The 20,687-nt window shown below is 40.9% G+C and overlaps 1 protein-coding gene across 2 annotated transcripts in view; it reads right to left on the reverse strand.

Moving 5' to 3' along the window:
* MTHFD1L (methylenetetrahydrofolate dehydrogenase (NADP+ dependent) 1 like) overlaps positions 1 to 20,687 on the reverse strand; it is a 186,689-nt gene that overhangs the window by 100,428 nt on the left and 65,574 nt on the right. For both annotated transcript variants that reach the window (XM_072767891.1, XM_072767888.1), the window contains 3 exons: positions 16,521 to 16,661; positions 13,607 to 13,675; positions 6,171 to 6,282 (listed from right to left, as the gene is read on the reverse strand). In XM_072767891.1, coding sequence (XP_072623992.1) covers positions 6,171 to 6,282; positions 13,607 to 13,675; positions 16,521 to 16,661 — 322 coding nt within the window. The remainder of the gene's footprint in view (positions 1 to 6,170; positions 6,283 to 13,606; positions 13,676 to 16,520; positions 16,662 to 20,687) is intronic.

Consider the following 20,687-nt stretch of genomic DNA (forward strand, 5'->3'; position numbering starts at 1 on the left):
AACAAGTGTATGCTGAATTCCAGAGTGAAGGAAAGGTATTCATTTGAAATGGGAATGAAAACCAAGTTAAGAAAACAGAAAGCAAAATTTAAAAACCAAGGATCATGTGTAAGTTTGAAATCCTTACAAATAGTTTAAAAATGAAATAATTTATTAAAGCCTAGAAACTCAATGTTGTTTCTCTTTTCTTTCTTTTTATTTTTTAAAAAATAACACATGATTAGGATTTGATGCCAAAGAAATGTTTGCTTTTATAGCAGTGAATGGAGGTTAAGTGGATTCCCATGAGGACTGTTGGCTAGAGGAGGAATAGAAATAGCTATCACGGGGAGCACTGCATTTCCCCCCCAAATTCTAATGGACTCTTTTGGTCTAATCTGTCAGATTTGTGCATTTACAGTTGACTGGTGAACAACATGGGTTTCATAAGTGGATGAGTCTACTTATATACAGATTTTCTTTTTGATAAATACAGTATAGTACTACAAATGTATTTTCTTTCCCTTATAATTTTTAAAAAGATTTTATTTATTTATTCATGAGAGAGACAAAGAGAGAGACAGAGAGATAGGCAGAGGGAGAAGCAGGCTTGCTGCAGAGCCTGATGTGGGACTTGATCCCAGGACCGCAGGATCATGACCTGAGCCAAAGACAGACGCTCAACCACTGAGCCTCCCAGGTGCCCCTCCCTTATGATTTTAATACTATTTTCTTTTGGGGTGGTTGGGTAAGAACAGGCGGTTGAGTGGCTGATTCTTTGATTTTGACTCAGGTCATGATCTCAGAATCCTAGGATCAAGCCCTGCGTTGGGCTCCGTGTTCACCGGGGAGTCTGCTTGAGATTCTCTTTTTCCCTCTATTCATCCCCACCCTGGGACAAATAAATAAATCTTTAAAAAACTAAAAATATTTTCTTTTATCTAGCTTGCTTTATTGTAACATTACAGTATATAATACATATAACATGTAAAATATGTGCTATTTATGTCATCAGAAGGGCTCTGATCAATTGTAAGCTATTAATAGTTAAGTTTTGGGGGAATCAAAAGTTATACGGAGATTTTTAACTGCACAGGATGGGGGTCAGTGCCCCAACCACCAACTTGCTCAAGGGTCAACTGTATTAATAAGTTTCACTTTATTATTAGTCTAAACAGAATATTGATTCCATTATCTTGGAATAATGTTTGCAGAGTAGACAAAATAATTCCTTCCCTGTGTGTGCTGGGATAGAAAAAAAATTAGACTAAATATACCTCACAAAACCCATAGTATGGGGAAAATTCTAAAGAGACGTCCATCATCTCATAAGGTTCTTCGTTAATCAATATGATACTTACTCTCATAAGTGCATTGTATTTACCACTGAGGTTCTGTCTATGGGCTTCTCTCTCACACCATATTATAAATTACTGGAGGCTAAGAAACATGTCTCATATCTCTCATTCCTAGCTCCTACCATATATTACTTGACATAACAACAGAAGCTCAATACATGTGTACTGAAATAAATTATTTCAAAGGACTTAAATAAATAAATATTCAGTTACTTTTTTTCCAGGATATTACATAGAACTTAAGTTGACAGATCATTTGCTCATTTTCAGTTTGACCCAGAAATGCTGTCAGATTGGTTTTTTTTCTGTAAATTAACCTTTTAAATCCTTTTACCGTTTTTCTATTGGATTACTTAAGAAAAATTAATCTATAATACTTGGTGGTTTATATATTTTCCAAATGTTAGTCATTTGTTACCTCTGCAAAGGTTTCTCCTACTCTGTCACTTGTTTTTTAAATCCTGTATCTTTTATCATACACAATTTATTCTTTAACATGACCCAAGTTATCAATCTTCTTTTGGATTTGGGCTTTTTATATCTTAAGAGACACAGACTTCAGGCAGCCCAGGTGGCTCAGAGGTTTAGTGCCACCTTCAGCCCAGGGCGTGACCCTGGAGACACGGGATTGAGTCCCACGTCCGGCTCCCTGCATGGAGCCTGCTTCTCCCTCTGCCTGTGTCTCTGCCTCTCTCTCTGTGTCTCTCGTGAATAAATAAATAAAATATTAAAAAAAAAAAAAAAAAGAGAGACACAGACTTCTACAAAGACTTTTCTAAGGACATAAAGTCTCTCACAGGCATCAGATAAACCCATGACTACCGCATTTAACTTCTGTGGGAGGATATTAAAATGGGGCTCTTTTGGTTTCACTTTTGTCTGAAGCCCCCAAACAGTATCAACTGCTCTCAAGTTAAAGGATGATGCTAAACTCAGCAGCATTTGCAAAGACAATATTGAAAATAGACTATGTAACCTTTAGCCCAACAGCTACTTTGAGTTTTCATAGGATTGATAGCGTTAGAAGCCAGTAACTCAAAGAAAGTTATCAGTATCACAATCCCACTGCCCACACCCCAGGGGAAAGGATGTGGAGCTGGTGAGTGAGGCTTTAAATGTATGACTAGAATTGGTGTTCCTGTCTTAGAGGGACACAGTGGTCAGTTGGGGATGAATACAAGTCTGCAGACTGAAGCGAAACAGCCCCTACAGCAGAACAGAGACTCGGGTGAGAGATGTAACTGCACTCCTGCCAAAGGTGAGGTCACAGGTTGGAAGGCTGTGGTACCTGGAGATCAGGTATTGGCTTAGCAGTAGGACTGTCCCAAAGGGAGACTGCCCAGAGGGTTTCTGCCATGAGTGTGGGTCCTCTGCTAGAAGAGGTTGGACAGGTACCATTGAAAGTCAAAGCTTCAACTCTAGAGGGGCCAGAGGCACACTAAGTGCAAGGTGATGGAGGATAAAAGAAGCCACTTTTCCCGTCCCATCATCAGCCAAATGCAGGCCCAAAATAGGAGAGACTTAAATTTGAAAGAAATCTGGAGTTATTTTTATATAAGACTGCACCCACATTTTTTTAAATTGAGACTATTCTTATGACAGAAAGTGATTAGAGAAATTTTAAAAAGTTTTTTAGAGGAACCAGGTATTAATGGAGAGGGAGGGATCTACCATAAATTTCATCCACTGCAGCCCATAGACCAGGCTTGACCTGGCAATGGGGGTAAGGGTACTGTTTTTTTTTTTTTTTTTTTTAAGGGTACTGTTTTTGATCATGCCCCACTCTCACTGCTCAATACCTTGGCTTTGCTACCAACATTCCAATGAAGCCATGGCATTAAGGCACCACCTTTGTGAGAGTTTAACATTATACGTTTTGAGTCGTGTGTGTTGTCTACACATAGTTATGCAAGTCACTGCCGTCACCTAGTTATACATACTGAAGGATAATCTTGATATATTAAAACTAACATAAAATGAGTTATTTGCATACCATGTTCATAGCAGCATTATTCACATTAGCCAAAAGGTAAAAGCAACCCAAGCATTCCTAGACAGATGAATGGATAAACAAAATGTGGCATACATAAACTGGAGTATTATTCAGCCTTGAAAAGCCAGGAAATTTGAGCAGATGATCCAACATGGGTGAATTCTGAGGATAATATGCTAAGTGAAATAAGCCAGTCACAAGAGAGCACAATACAGATATGAGGAATAGTTACCAGGGACTGGAGGAATAGAGAATGAGGAGTTGTTTAATGGGTACAGAGTTTGAGTTCTACATTATGAAAAGAGTCCTGGTAATGGGTGGTGGCGATGGTTGCACAATAATGTGGAAGTATTTGACTACTAAATGGTACACTTAAAAATGGTTAAAATGATGCATTTTGTCACATGTATTTTACCACACTTAAAAAATAAAATCATTATCCAAAACAAAACAAACTGTGAATTACAAAGGGGAAATTTAACCTTTATTAGTCACGGATTAATGATAGGGAGAATAATAATGAGGAGTGGCTAAGAATTATCACAGAGTCCTTGCATGTGTCAGGTGCTGTGCCAGGACTTAACAAGCAGTCTGATTTAAACCTCATTTCAAACCTATGAAGCAAGCCCTACTTAAAGCCCTATTCTATAGATGAGGAAACTGAGGCTAATAGGGTTAAGTTGCCTAACGTTGCACAACTTGAAAGGAGTTGAGCCAGCTACTCTGACTCTAGAGCTAGCACTCTTGACTGTCTTGCCGTGGACAGATTTCTGCCGCTGAATTCTCCACCACTTACAAATTCTTAGACTAGAAGAGGTCATAGAAAGCATTAGCAAAATCACTGACGTTTGACTGGTTGGCCATGGTTTACACAGCAATTTCTCATTTGATACTACTCATTAAAATACTGTAAGGTATTCTCTTATTATCAAAAGAGGAAATTGATAAGTGACTTGTCTCAGATCACACTACCAGGTAGAGTTATGATACCATAGCTTCTACCTCAGGGTCACAGCTGCCCATCCATACCAAATTCCTCATTTCTCCTTTTTCACATGAGAACATCTACAAGGGACACTCCCTTGTAGCCTCCCATAGAGGCTAATGGTTTGTCCAAGGTCACACAGAAAGCTAGTATATTTTGCATACATCATCAACATATACCTTTAAAAATGCTTTGCCACAATAACACATATTCTATAAATATATATATGGACAAAGTGAGGATGGGTACAGAAGCAAGAGCTCTGTCAGCACAAAATAGAGTACTTTCTACTGGAAGCTCTTTCATTTGCGTAGCTGATGCATTAGAACCACCTCTTCACGTAAGCACCCAATTTTTCAGTTCCCGCCCTTCCCAGACTCCTGGTCCATTAGCTCTACAATTATGCTGTGATCAATTGAGCAAATCCATTTAGATGGCATGTCTAGCCACTCTCATAGTGGATTTGATACCAAAGCAGCAAAGTACACAAGAACTATATAATACAGTCCTTGAGGAGTGAACTACATAAATTCTCATCGGATTCTGACTGTATATCTATTGAGAATTCTTAAAAACAGTTTTGATAACCCGGGATGAACTTTTTAATGGCTGAGCGTAAAAGTGCAGTGCTAAGCTCTTTAGACCAGTAGGAACATTTCTAATAAAATAACTCACTTCTGGGTTTGATAAAAGGCTGATGATGAGTGTAAAGGAAACAACTGCTAGATTTGATGGTTGCACTAAGTGGAGATTACCTATTGGCATGTGAAAATCTGCCAGCATAGTCTGTTTGATGTCAAATGATGGTGTTACTCAAGAATCCTTGTTCTTGGTTTGCCCTTTGTTGCCTTAAGCTCATGGGTCGGACTGGGGCTAGCACTGACAGAGCAGACTCTATGGCAGCTGCCCCCTCCTACCTGACTGGAATTTCCAATGAAAACCAAAGAGAAGCAGGTACCACAAAGGACACCTTGTCAAGTAGTACAATGTCCAAAGTCCTACCAGTTACAATTTCAAAGTCTGGTAGTTGAGAATCTCCCCTCTGTTAGTCAAAGAATCATCCTCTAATTTGAGGAAGAGCAAACTGATTTCTAGCACTGATAATGGATAACAGTTAACAAGCACTTCTTCTACTAATTATATACAGCATTTGACAGTATGCTCCATGGGGGGTGGGTGGGTGGGGTGGTGGTAGGTCTGGTTTCCTCACCATGTATTCTCAGTTGAGTAGCATGCCTTGTTGATAGGAGATTCTTATTGAATATTGGCAGAATGAATACATGATCTCCTTTGGTTTTCACAATAACTCTAGAAGGTTTGATATAACATCGGAATCAGGGATCCCTGGGTGGCGCAGTGGTTTGGCGCCTGCCTTTGGCCCAGGGTGCGATCCTGGAGACCCGGGATCGAATCCCACGTCGGGCTCCCTGCATGGAGCCTGCTTCTCCCTCTGCCTGTGTCTCTGCCTCTCTGTCTCTCTCTGTGTGACTATCATGAATAAATAAATAAAATCTTTAAAAATAATAATAATAATAATAATAATAATATCGGAATCACAATTTTCTAGATGAGAAGACAGAGGCTCAGATATTCCTTAAAATGTGTCCAAAATCACTCTAGCAGCAAAGTGTCAGAGTTCATATTCAAACCATTAGGTATCTGACATCAGAGTCTATGGTTCAAACACAACATCATTTCACTTTTACAAACCAGACCCTAGGGCTTTTGCAGAATTGAAACCATCTATGAAAGGTGGGCCTATTTCAAGTCAGAATGGATATCACTCTTGTTCAGTCATCAACTTTTAGATTTCTTCCATATTCTACAACAACTAAATTTAAAAGAAATGACTTACCTACAAATCCTTCTTCACCAACCAGTTTCAGGGCAATTTTATCAGCCAAAACAGAAGAGTTGCCATGGGCAATGTTAGCAAAGGGGCCAGCATGCACAAATACAGGTGTCCCCTACAGAAATTGAAGAACAAATTAAAATCCCAAAAGACAAAGGGAAGAATGAATCAAGACGGCGAGTCCTGGTATTTCAAGACTCACCAAAGCCATTCTGCTTTTATTTAAGACTGTATATTCAATGTCCAACTTCTTTCAAAGAAAATGAAATCGCCTTGACTCTCTCAATGGACCAAATTCCTGGGGTACTCTGCAACAGTGTCATTCTAAATGCTGAACTAGGGAGAAAAATCTCTAAGAATTTCCTACTATCATTTTGATAAAGCACTCATTAAGTGCCTCAGTGTGAAGTAAATTACTTACCTCACTTCATAGTATTCTGCATTATATATCTTTTAAAAGAATGAACTAAACCCTGATGGTCTAAGAGGCTTATTTAAATGTACTTTTTCTCTAGTGAGAAATCAATCACTTCAAGAAAAATCTAAAGAAGGATCCCTGGGTGGTTCAGTGATTTAGCGCCTACCCAGGGTGTGATTCTGGGGTCTAGGGATCAAGTCCCACATTGGGCTCTCTGCATGGGGTCTGCTTCTCCCTCTGCCTGTGTCTCTGGCCTCTCTCTTTCTGTGTGTCTCTAATGAATAAATAAATAAAATCTTAAAAAAAAAAAAAAAGAGAGAAATATATAAAGAAAGCAAAAAAAAAAATCAATTTAATTCATGAATTGTGTATTAATGTAGGACAACCTAAGTTCATTTTGGCTGTTTTGTGGGTTTTTTAAATTTTAACTTTTTTTACTTATTTGACAGAGAGAGAGAGAGAGAAAGACATGCACATCCAAACAGGGGGACAAGCAGAGGGAGAGGCAGACTCACCACTGGGCAGGGAACCCAATGTGGGGCTCGATCCTAGTATGCCGGGATCATGACCTGAGCTGAAGGCAGACACTTAACCAACTGAGTCACCCAGGCACCCCTCACTTGTTTTTATATTTATAACAATAAGCTTGTTCTGATTTTTAAAAATTCTGTATAATTTATAAGTCCTTCTCATTGTTTAACTGGTTTACGTGTTAAAAATCTGGTAACTATTAAGACAATAAAAGCAAAGAAAATTTTCACTCTTGGTAAAATGCTAGAGTAATTCTTACTAAAAAGAAAAACAAAACCCCACCAAACACCAAAAAACCACTCAAACCAATCCCAATATAAGGGAATCATCAAAACTTTTAGATTTAATTCATTAAAGAAAATCTGTCAATATATTCATTTTAAATGCCATATCTATACTTTTCCTTGATGAGTGAGAACAGACTGTAGCCCTCTCTAAATGCATTTATCCACATGCACTGAAATGTTCAGGTTTTATTCTGAGCCCAGCTGGGGCTGTTGGAGTGTGTGTCTGGGAAGCCTTGGATCCACCTGTGAAAACAGAGGCTGCCCTCTTACTGACAGGGGGTAAGGCAGGGAGTGATGTGGGAGCTGGGAGGCTGGGAGCCACGGGAAATTCCCATGAACCACGATGGGCTGCTAGCCGAACGTTTTTCAAAGACAAGAGCTGAACAAAAGCAGGAAGAAAGGCAGGGAAGGAAAAATCATCTCGGAGAATGAAAAAGAGTTTATCAAAGCCATTCTGTGTGTTCTCTATTTACTCTTCTTCCCAGAGTCCGCAGGGCAGACAATGATGGGGTCCTGATGAGGTCACTCAGATGTCTGTGGAAATAAAGCTGGCAAAATGAAATCCAGGTGCTTATGGATGTCAGTGCTTATGGGTACGGGTGCTTATGGATATATTCGTGTGTGTGTTTAGAGTTCTGTGTACCTAGCTTTAACTTCTCACTTCGGTCCAGATAAACCTTCCAAGGGCTCTGAAGAAAACACTGTTTAGAACTTCAAGTCTCCTCCACCTCCTCCCCTTGCAGCCCTGCAATGTGGCTGCCTGTGGCCAGCTAGTGGAACTGGGGACAGAGTAGTGAGGGGAAGGTCACAGGCTCTAGCCCTCAGTCTACACCCTGCCACATTTGGCGAGGTCATCAGCCTGAGAAGTACCAAACACTGGTCTCTGGCGGAGGACAGGTGACAGGGTGTGGCCAGATCAGCATAAACAAACACTTCATTAGTAAAGTTACTGAGATAACTTCAGCAGCGTTTTAATTTAAAATTAAAGGTCACACAGTAAATTACTCACTGAAGCAGGATTAGAGCCCTGGTTTTCAAACTCCACTACGGAGTCTGAATGGAAAAATTTGTTGATCATTAGACATTCAAACACAGAGACACATATGCTCACAGGCTCAACTAATATTTATGGTTCTGATACAATACACAGAGTTAAGTACTTAGTCTAAAAAACTCTATGATGGGATGTCTGGGTGGCTCAGTGGATTGAGTGGCCAACTCTTGATTTTGGCTCAAGTCACAATGCCATGCTCCCCACTGAGCATGGATTCTGCTTAAGGCTCTCTCTCGTCCTCTCCTTCTCCCTCTGCCCTTACCTCAGCTTGTACTCGTGCTCTCTCTCTCTCTAAAATAAATAAATAAAATATTAAAAAAAAACCCAACCTCTACCACTAGTCCAAAGATATAAAAATACCTATCATGAGTCCGTTACTTCATTTTATATGCAGAACACACAAAAAAGTAATGCAGGAAATGTCTTGGTTTCTCATGATGACAAGGGTATGGATAGTCTCCTTAATGGACTTTTCAAACACTTCCAAAGATTAATAATTCAATTGATTGCTTGCCAGAGCTCTAAGAGAGCTTTGTCTAAAAGAGCTTTCTCAGGATAATGAGTTTGAGCCCTACACTGGGTGTAGTGTTTACTTAAAACAAGAAACAAAAAAATCCACAAAACAAACAGCTAAATATTTTCCAAATGAGGAGCTGCGTGTGGCAACCTGCCTTGGGGAAAGAAAAAAGAGCTTTCCGTTATGCTGGAAATAGTCTATATCTGTACCATCCAATACAATAGCCACTGTCCACATGTCCACTGCACACTTAAAATGTAGCTAGTAAAAAATAATTTTTTAAATAAATAAATAGAAATGTAGCTAGCATGACTGCAGAAATAGGTTCTTAAATTGCATTTAATTTAAAGCAATTTAGAGATGCCTGGGTGGCTCAGTGGTTGAGCATCTGCTTTCAGCTCAGGGCATGATCCCGGAGTCCTGGGATAGAGTTCTGTATCTGCCTCCCTGTGAGGAGCCTGCTTCTTCCTCTGTCTATGTCTCTGTGTCTCTCTCTGTGTCTCTCATGAATAAATAAAATCTTAAAAAAAAAAAGGTATAATATAATGTAATTTAGATCAAAACAACCATGTGTGGCCAAAGGCTGCCATATTGGACAATACACTCTGACACACATATGGCAAATTCAGGGTGGAATGTTCAGACCTTTCTACTTCTCTCTCTTCTTGAAGTCTTCCACAGGGAAGTTCTCACTCTGGCTATGTAAGAATCACCTAGGATAGCCAGGTCCTCCCTCTCCAACATTCTGATTTACTTGGTCTGGGTGGAACCTCACATCAGAATCTTTCAATCTTTCCAGGAAATTCTCATGTGCAGCTAGATTTGAGGACTACCAGTCTCCTGGCAACCTGCAGCAAAGTAACCCTGGACAACCCACTATAGGAGTAACAGTCATGTGTATTCAAACACGAGCACTAAAGCACCATCTGTATACTGATTGAGGATTTTTAGATTATTGGCCAATTTACTTATTTATTAAAAATTTCATTTATTCATTTTATTATTTCATTTATTTACACACATACAGAGAGAAAGAGAGAGAGAGAGGGGGGGGCAGAGACATAGGCAGAGGGAGAAGCAGGCTCCATGCAGGGAGCCTGATATGGGACTTGATCCTGGACTCCAGAATCACTCCCTGGGCTGAGGGCAGGTGCTAAACCGCTCAGCCACCCAGGGATCCCCGACTGTTGGCCAATTTAGATTCCTAGTGCCATTCATTAGCCAGGTTCATCTGGAATGATTAGGACCCAGGTAGCAGAATTCATACATGCAGGTATTTTCACTAAATGCTGCATTTATTTTTTAAACAGTGCCTATTTATTAAAGTAATGACAAAATGGTCTTGTCTTTTTTTTTTTTTTTTTAAGATTTTATTTGAGAGAGAGAGACAGACATAGTGAGATAGAGCATGAGCAGGGAGGAGTGGGAAAAGTAGGCTCCACTCTGAGCACAGACCTGACATGGGGCTCTATCTCAGAACTCTGGGATCATGACCTGAGCCAAAGGCAGATGTTTAATCAGCTGAGCCACACAGGCACCCACAATGGCCTAGTCTTAAATGAAAAATTGATAGAAATGTGAGTACAACTAGAATGGTCTAGGAGCAGCCCAGCTCACTGATTCATTCCCTAAAGGAAACTACTTTTAGAATGGGTTATATCTTAAAGGTGTCAGTAATTTTTAACCTAAGGAAGATTGAAAAAAAGTTTTAAAACAGTAAGCTGATGATTATCCCTAATAATGATGATATTAACATGTTCGTTTTTGAGGGGGGTGTTATGAAGAAGCAGTATCACATTTCTTTGTAAGTTTTTTCTCATTCACTCATTTATTAAACAAATATGTATTCTTAGGAGCAACATAGTAAAACTAATAAGTATTCATTTAATTAATCAACAAACGTTTGGTGAGCACCTAATATGTGTGAGGCACTTTCTAGGAGCTGATTGTGATCTGGTGGTGAAAAAGGTGGACAAGGAAGGAGGAAACTCTTGGATGATATTTCATGCCATGCAAAGAATGACAGAACAGTGCCAGGACACCGTGACCGGGGCTGTATTGGACTGAGTGGCCTGGGAAGGCCTCTCTAGGGCTCATATTTAAAGGACATGAGTCCAAAGGACAAGAAGGAGCCTGACAGGTGAAATCAGGAGGAGCATCCCAGGCAGTGGTGTCTGCAGAGGGTGTCCCAGGCAGGGACAGGGAGGATGAGGGAAGAGGCAGGAAGGGCCAGATCCTGCAGGGTTTCCAGCCAGAATGAAGACCAGGGTAAGCCACTCAAGAGCTCTAAACAGGAGGGCAACAGGACCTGATTCAGTTTCAGAGCTCTCAGCTGAGCAGACAAAGGATTCTGATAGAAAGAGTGGTAGCAGCAGCCACTGTGGCAGGGCAGGAGGGCACACTGGAGGCCAGGGCAACGACAGAAGTGCACAGAGTTGGAGACATGTCAGGGAGACGCGTCAAGACTCTGCAGGGATGGAGATGGGCGGGGTTGGGATGGGGTGGGGAAGACGGACTCCAGCGCAATTCCTAGGATTTTGGCTAGAATTACTGACTAGCTTTGGAATCAAAGACCCTATTTTATAACCAAGTCTGATACGCAATGGCTCTTAGTAAGTACACCCACAACTCTGAAATTCTGAGGTCAAGAGATTCAGAACAAGAGTTTGGGGGTCAGCGGGCACCTAGGTGACTCCATTGGTTGTGTCTACCTTCAGCATGGGTCATGATCCCAGGGTCCCAGGATCATGCCCCACATCGGGCTCCCTGCTCAGCAGGAGCCTGCCTCTCCCTCTCCCTCTGCCTTCCACTCTCCTTGCTTGTACTCTCTGTCTCTGTCAAATAAATAAGTAAAGTCTTAAAAAAAAAAAAAAAAAAGAGTCTTGGGGTCAGTATGTGGCTGGTGGGAGGGCAAAGTACAGCTGGAGAAGCGAGGGCTCAGACCTTCTAAAATTTAGAAGCTGAGCTAAGGCCAGGGTAGCAAAGGAGATGGAATGGAAGATAGTGGGAGGCCTGGGGCCACAAGGTGTCACAGAAGCCAAAAGAACCAAGTGCTCCAGAAGGAAGAAACATCAGCTGGATTCGGACCTTACAAAGAGGCCACATAGATGAGGACAGAGAAACGAAGACTTGGCCACACGGAGGAACAGGTGACCTTGAGGGAGGCATCCAGGAGAGGTGGAAGCTCAGGTCAGGCTAACGTTATTGAGAGGGAGGTAACAAAATGGAGACCCCAGTCACAGACGTTAATATCTGATTGTGACAGAAATCAGAGAAATGCAGCAGTAGCTGAGTGGGGACACTGGAGACTTTTTTGTTTCAAGACGGCCTATATCAGAGCATGCTTGCACACTGATGGGATGGCAGGAGGGAGGAAGGAGCTCACGTGACAGGAAGGAGGGACAGGCCCAACTGTAAGGTGCCTGTGCTCTCCCCTCCCTGGCTCAGCACCACACCCTCACTTCCAACCTTCCAGCTCTGGCAGGTTCCACCATTTCAGTCATGTTGCCTTGCATCTGGATTCTTGCTCTCTGCTGGAGCCCTTCTGACTGCAGAACACATTCCTGCCCACAGGCCTTTGCACTCAAAGTTACCCTTGCCCAGAGAGCTCTTCTAACAAGCAGCCCATTCTCCTGGTTTGTTCACATCTCTGGTCATCAGCTACCCAGACACACCCACATCTCTCTCTTATTTTTCTAACTCAGTCCTTGCCACCAGCTGACATGCTAGGTACGGACTCATTTCTCTATCATCTATCTCCTCTACTAAAGGACAGGCTCCAGGAGGGCAGGGCTTTGTTGTCCTGAGCTCCTACCACAAGCCCTGCCCATGTCATGGGTTAAATGAATATTGAATCTTCACAATAACCCTGCTAAGGGACGCCTGGGTGGCTTAGTGGTTGAGCGTCTGCCTTTGGCTCAGGGTGTGATCCCTACAGGGAGCTGGCTTCTCTCTCTGCCTATGTCTATGTTTTTCTGTCTCTCATGAATAAATAAAAATCTTAAAAAAAAAAAACCCCAAAACCCTGCTAAGTTAGTTTTTGTTACTATCATCATTTAACATAGGGGAAAACAGAGGCTGAGATCAGTAAACATCTGCCCAAGGTCAATTTGTAAAAGGCAGAGGGTACTCAAACTGAGCTTTCTATTGGTTGAATGAATAAATGGATGGAGATTCCGCTCATCTTCCTCCAACATACCTGTCCTCTGGGCAAGAGCAGGGTAAATCTTATGAAGGGGGGTGGGGCACAGCATACTTTCCTGGGAAGCATTTCTCAGCATATACTCTGTTTTGCTTGGGAGAAACAAACCCAAAAACCCTAAACCTAATGATTATGAGAAGCTAAGTGCAAAAAAGGCAAAATTGAAAATGTCATGTAAACATGATTCTACAACTTACTGAGATATTACATATGGAGCTTTTATGTTTCTACTCTGGTCAATTAGTACAGCCTTTCCCAAGAAAAGAATCTACAGATAAACTTTCAACTTTTTTTTTGGATGACGAAGGACTTATCCTGATGCTCCTTGTGGGCTCACTTTGGCTGGAAATGCTCATGTTGTATGGGGACATGCAAGCAATCCAATGAATGCAAACTCTGTTAACAATTTCTATAAATTGAAAATTACTTACTTCTAGGGTCTGCATCAGATTTGGTTTTATTGCATCTTTCATCAAAACTGTCAAGGCACCTGTGACCCCCTAAAGGAAAGAGAGAGAAAAAAAAAAAAGCTTGCTTTAGATTATTGACAAAAGATTGTCTGTGCCAAGGTGAGTCTCAGGGTGTTTTCTTACCAGCCTGCTTGTACGTGGGCATTCCCATAGGCTGTTCTCACCTCTGAGCTGCAGGGAACACAGAGTGGCTGGCTGTATCTTTCTCTCCCCTACCTGGATGGATGTCAACCATTCTAAGATGTAAAGTGATGAGGAAGTGGCCAGTCCTTGCCTTTTTAAAAAAAAAAAAAAAAAAAAAAAAACCTCCCTTGGTGGTGTTTAAGAGGCTTGCCATAAAGCAGATCTTACAGTGTCTTCTGGAAATTATGCACAATATTTTTTCATTACCAGAGATTATATTATTGCCTGAAGAAATCAGATAAAGTAAGAAAATAAGGCTATTTACTGAGTGTGAAATGGAGAGGGATAAAGGGAAATGTCTAAAAGCAACCATTTTTTCTAAAAGCAACGAAGAAACCACTGATTTCCCAATGCCTTGTCCCAATAAGATGTAGAAGGTGCTCAGAAAACTGCTACATTTGAAAAGCTTCTCATTTTCCATCTCTCATGCTGCTGGTCTGCCAGGAATGGAGCTGATGCCACCTGCACATAAAATGCAGCTGCCTCGACCCAATTCTACAAAGCTCTGGGTGGAGCTTCCACTGCATCCCTGTTCCCCATTCCTGGAAAAGACAGATGGGAGAAGGAAGACACGGGGTAGAAATCTGAGAGCTATTGGAGAAAGTGTGCCAAAGGAGGCCACAAAGGAAGCTTTAAAAAACAAAACCACTTTTTTGAAAGACACTGGACAAGTGCCTTCAAAACACCGTGATGATAAGGCAACAGGATGAATAAATGCCGTGTGAACACTGCCTTGAAAAGATCAACATGGTGTGTGACAGATCTCAACACATCAGGTGGCAGGATCTTGAGGATACAGGCTTACGGGAAAATCCAATTTATTTTCTGTTTCACTGTACAAAATATACATTATCAGAAATGCCACCTACCTATTATAAATAATAGTAAGATGTTTTACTGTGAACGCTGTTGGCCAGGAAGGGCTCAGAGAAATTAGTTCTCTTTTCTTTACACAAAGCAGGTAGAAAAGTAGTAGTCTGCTGAGCTTTCTGTATCTGTGCTTGCTTATGCTTCCATCAAATAAACCTGGCTCAAGAAACTAGAGGAGGAAGGAAGATGGACATTTCTGTCGGACTGTCTCAGGTAGCATACATCTGATTATTTTCCTCTGATACCTCTTAATCCTGTGTGGCTCCTAACACACTGACCATCCTCGAGCCCATGCAGAGTCATGGCTACTCGAAACTCTGCCACCTGTTCCATATCCCGAGTTTTGGGGAAGAGAGTTTGGACATATTCTTCCTGCGGATGCCAGCATCAATCATCTTATGAGAAACTTTTAGAAGCCATCTACTTGAATTCTCACGGCAATGCATAAATCCTTTTGGCCAGATCAGAGTATATAAGAAATTATAAAGCAGTGACATGAAAAGACAGAAGCTCCTAAAATCCTCCCTCAATTTTGCATGACAATTGATATTTCCAGCTAGATGAAACAGTCTGAAGAAGTTAGGCACTTCTTATAAATAACACAAAAGATGACTAAAGAGAATAAATTATGGGGTTTATTTTCTGATCTGATATTTTTATCACACGCATAAAAAAATAAATGCAGGGAAATAACATTTGTAGATTAAGGTTTGAACTATTTCTGATACATATTTATTGATATCCAAGAGAATATAGGGAAACCAACCATAATACGTTGGTTTACATAGAAATGTTGCAGTGTGGATAATTTTTAAAAAAAAACAGTACCTTCACAGCAACCTGGATATGGGTTTTCTTGCTTAGCTTTATGCTAAGCATCCTAAGGGCTGCTGATAAAAAAATATATATATTTAATTTAGTTGACAAGACCTATGGGACAAGTCGGTCAGATTCATCTCTTCAAAAGCAGCCAAAAAGTAATCAAGACACTCTGGCAGAGGATTCCAATTACATCCTAAGTCCTTGGAATTAACAATATATTAATTTGCCTTTTTCAACTGTCAGTGTACGTTTTCCCTGCCATCACGGTATGTGACCAATATTTGGGAAAGTCGCTTAAGCTTAGATAGAGTACTCAACGGCTTTTCCAATGCCTATGTCCTACCTACACACTGAGAAACATGTACAAGCACATCAAACAGCTATGCCACCAATAGGAAAGGTGGTAATTATGAAGAAGAAAAAGGGTGAGCATGCCAAATGAGAATGAACCCTACAAGAGGCAGTGATGCTCCAGGATACTGAGAAAGCTGAGAGAAAGCATCTGTGCACTCAAAAGAGTGCTAGATGAGTAAGAGGGATTAAAGTGAAGATCTAGTGTGATAATGTGACACCCAACTATAAAGCGCAGAATTAAACAAGCCAGGGCCAATTTTTACTTTACCTTCCCTTTCACAAAGGTGGAGTCACTTACTTCTTATTCTTTTGAAAGGCCATTTGCCCTCAATTTAAAGCAAGCATAGCTCACTCTTTGTGAAAAAATCATGAGCAAACGGGAGGTGGCCCCACCCAGGGGAGAGAGCAGAGATCAGCCAAGAGTCCTGAAAAGCTTATGAAATAAATGTCACAAGCTTTGGTCGCAGCCTGAGACAAGCACAGTACGGATGCCATAAGACAAACAGGCCATGAGGGACAAATGTGTGTGCAGGCATTGTCTGGGATTTCTATGAGACATGCTGGTAAGAAGAAAACCTTCATTCTCGGGGACGCAGAACAAAGACAAGGGCGAGCTCTCTCGAGCTCCAGAGATAGACATGCTCACCAAATCTTCTGCTGTCACGGGCTGTCCATCTTTGTCACTGGCCACTACCATTCTCCCCAATCGCTCCTTCATGTCTGCGAGGCTATCAGTCAAGGCGAGCACTGCCATGATCTCGCTGGCCACCGCGATGTCAAACTGGGCCTGAAAGCAAAAAGCAGAAATACTGGCTCTTGAGAGTGCTGTCTGGATGGCCATTTGCACAGGGAGCCCTATTTCCCATAGGCCTGGGGGTTTACCCCCAATGGGACAGTCTCACATTCACAGGCATTTGGAGTGCTATAAACACGCATAGTCTTGTGCTTGGTGCTCTCTAATGGCAGGCTCTCTATGGGGGCCACACTCTTCTTTTCTTTCTTTCTTTTTTTTTTTTTTTTAAAGATTTTATTTATTTATGAGAGACACCGAGAAACAGGCAGAAACAGAGGCAGAGGGAAAAGCAAGCTCCCTGCAGGGAGCCTGATCCAGGACTCCATTCCAGGACCCTGGGATCACACCTTGAGCCAAAGGCAGGCGATCAACAGCTGAGCTACTCAGGTGCCCTAATTTTTGTCCAGCAAAGAGACGAGGAGCAGACAGTGAGAGATGGTTCTGAGGCCAGTCTCCCCGAGTTAGAGTATCACACAGCAGTGTGGATGCCCTGGCATGTATATAGCCCCCAAGTCAAAAGGTGATGCAGAAGCAATTTTCAGCAGCCCACTTGGGCTTGCCCCCTCAGGCCTTGAAGCACCCAGCAATGAATGCTGGACAGCAGCTACTTTGTGTGAAATATGCCTGGGCTTTTCTTGTCTCTCTCACTCTGGGCTATACATGGTCCAAAAGGAACTAAAAGAAAAACAAGGAACATGCCTTCCTCCTCTTCCTCCTAATTCAGCCACTGGACGAAATCACTTCATTAGGCTCTGCCTGAATTCTCTTCTTCCCAAGGGGCCTGTGGGCCAGCCAACTGCAAGCTTACATAGAGAGAAAATGGCTGTGCCCTAGTGGGGTCACCTTATGGACATTTTATCGTCCATTTCTGTCACTGACAAGAAAGGAAATGAAGGAAATAAGGAGCTTTCCAGCTACTTCCAGGTCGAGATTTCATTAGTCACTGATGTAGTAAAAAAATATTACCTGGAAGTCAAATACAACCCTGCTCAATTATACATTTTCAATATAAGCCATTCAAAATATCAGAGACTTTTCATTTCATGATACTTAGGATTCTCTATATCACTATTCTAATATTAATGGAATATATTAATATTATGTTAAAAATGCCTGAGAATTTTGAGGTTTTCTATGCAAAACATGAGACCAGAGATAAATATTAAGCATGTAAGAAGTGGAATTTATAATACACATATAAGCTCTTCATTTGTAATTATAATTTCAAAATTTTGTACCTTAAATAACATCAAAAATGAAACAAAGTCCATTTCACTTATAAATATTCACTTATTTCACTTATTTCACTTATATAAATATTCACTTATTTCACTTATATAAATATTCACTTATTTCAATATCACTTATCAATTTTATGGACTCAAAAATGTACTTACTGTCAGGCTGCTCATTTCTGTTTTGCAAGTTAAAGTATCTCAAAATTATATACAGAGATTTTCATTGTTTTTCACAATTTAAACAAAGGACAATATAAGATGTTAGGAGTATGTGAATCAATGTGGCTTTTCTGGAAGGTAATGTCGAAATGTGTTTCAAACATTGGAAATCTGCTTCTTCTATTACTCTCCAATCACAGATCTGGGAATGTGACCTAAGGATATTATCAGACAAAGCACACAAATCTGTGTGTATGTTCCTACAGCTTATGATAGTCTGACATACAGAACACCTTAAGTGTCCATTTACGGTATTGGTTACAGAACATCCACAGGATGAGATATTATATAGCCATTAAAAATGATATAGATCTACCTTTACTAACATAAAAATATGCCATGCCCCTGGGTGATTCAGTTGGTTAAGTGTTTGAGTCTTGATTTTGGCTCAGGTCATGATCTCAGGTTGCAGGATTGAGCCCTGCATTAGGCTTTGAACTCAGGTCTCCCTCTCCCTTGGCCCCTCCCTCTGCCCTTCCTTCTCTCAAATAAATACATCTTTAAAGAAATGTCAGTAGGGAGATCCCTGAGTGGCTCATCGGTTTGGCGCCTGTCTTCCGCCCCGGGCGTAATGCTGGAGTCCTGGGATGGGATCCCGGGGCGTAATGCTGGAGTCCTGGGATGGGATCGAGTCCCAACGTCGGGCTCCCTGCATGGAGCCTGCTTCTCTCTCTGCCTGTCTCTCCCTCTCTGTCTCTCATGAATAAATAAAATAAAATCTTTTAAAAAAAATAAAGAAATAAAGAAATGTCAATAGAGTCTTAGGGTTAAAAACAAAAAACCAGCTAAATCTCTTAAATAATCCCTTTTTATTTAAAGATATGTATGCATAAAGCAATACAAGATATAGCCTTGGGCAATAACCATTGTCAATCAGACTTATAATCTGTGTAATGAGGAAATGATCCAAGACATTTAACGGGCATTCAAATCACAGCCATTATTAACCTCTTATCTCTCCAGTACCTGGTTACAGTACAAAAATACACAGAGAAAATGTGAAAGGGCTTACTTACTACCCATCCCCATTTCCAACCCTCTTTTCATGAGTAACTCATATCAGAAGTTGGCATACATCTTTCCAGCTTCCATCCAGCGTTTATATACAAACATGAAGATGTATTTTGGCTTTTTCTTAACATAACCTGGATTCCTCTATATGTACTTTACTTCAAACTTCTTTCATGTGTAAAATTTTTTTTAATCTTTCCATTTCACAATTGTGTTGAGAACTCTATCACTTCCCCTATATACACTATAATATTTTCACCTGATGCATGTATCTGTGGTTCAGAACAATCTGCCAAAGATATGTAACTGCCCCTCCTGATGGATGTTTAGAATGTTTCAAATTTTCACCATTACAAATAATGCTGCAATTAATATCCTAAAACATTGCCTTTTGGGAGGGGGGGCACATGAGCAAAAATTCCTTCTTTATTTTTCTACATCTTTAGTCCTGAAGCCAGAATTATTGGGTCATTTCAAATTCTAATACAAATAAATGATCATCCATGAAACTTTATCAGTTTATACTCCAGCTAAGCTATTTATAAATGCCCCTATTTTTTTTTCTACCCTCAGGAATATTAAATATTATTTGTTTTTATAAACTCACAGGTAAATCGTACCTCATTTTTTTGTTTTGTTTTGTTTTTAAAAAGATTTTATTTACTCATGAGACATAGAGAGAGAGGCAGAGACATACGTAGTGGGAGAAGCAGGCTCCCTGCAGGGAGCCTGATGCAGGACTCCATCTCAGAATCCTGAGATCATGACCCGAGCCAAAGGCAGATGCTCAACCAGAGCCACCCAGGTGCCCAGTACCTCTTTGGTTTAATTTGCAGTTTATGATCACTTGTTGGCATTTTATTTCTGTATTTATAAACTGCTCTTATTCTATGCATTTATTTAGCAATTACTTATTGAATACCTACTACTTACTACTACTATATAACAAAGTTCTCTGCTCTGACAATACAGCAGGGAAGAGAGTAGACAAAAACCTATGCCCTCATAAAACTCCTGTTTGGGTCAGGGGAGGCAGAAAATACGCAGGCAGAAAATAAAGACTGCAGGCAGGAAAGAGGGGGTTATGGGACAAGCAGCCCCAGTTTGTTTTCTTTAAAGGTTTTATTTACTTGAGAGAGAGGGAGAGAGAGAGCGCGCGCACAAGCAGGGGGAGGGACAGAGGGAGAGGGACAAGCAGGTTCCCTGCTGAGCAGGGAGCCAGATGTGGGGCTCCATCCAGGAACCCTGGGATCATGACCCCAGCTGAAATCAGATGTTGAACCAACTGAGCCCCCCAGGTGCTCCCAGAGAGTCTCAGTTTTAAAGGGTGAGCTGTGAAAGCCTTCTTGAGAGTTGTATGTTGAGTAATACATTGTGGAAGTTCTTATGTTTGGTGCATTAATCCTTTGTTATATCTAAAGCAAGCATTCCCTCCCACTCTGTTACTGGTCTTTTTATGTTTTTGTACGTGTCAACTTTTCATGTTCAAGATCGTAACTTTTTATGATGTCAAAATTATCTATTCTTCTGAGTCTCTGCATTTCTTGTCAGT

Source organism: Vulpes vulpes, chromosome 1, assembly GCF_048418805.1.
Source record: "Vulpes vulpes isolate BD-2025 chromosome 1, VulVul3, whole genome shotgun sequence".
In the NCBI taxonomy this organism is placed as follows: domain Eukaryota; kingdom Metazoa; phylum Chordata; class Mammalia; order Carnivora; family Canidae; genus Vulpes; species Vulpes vulpes.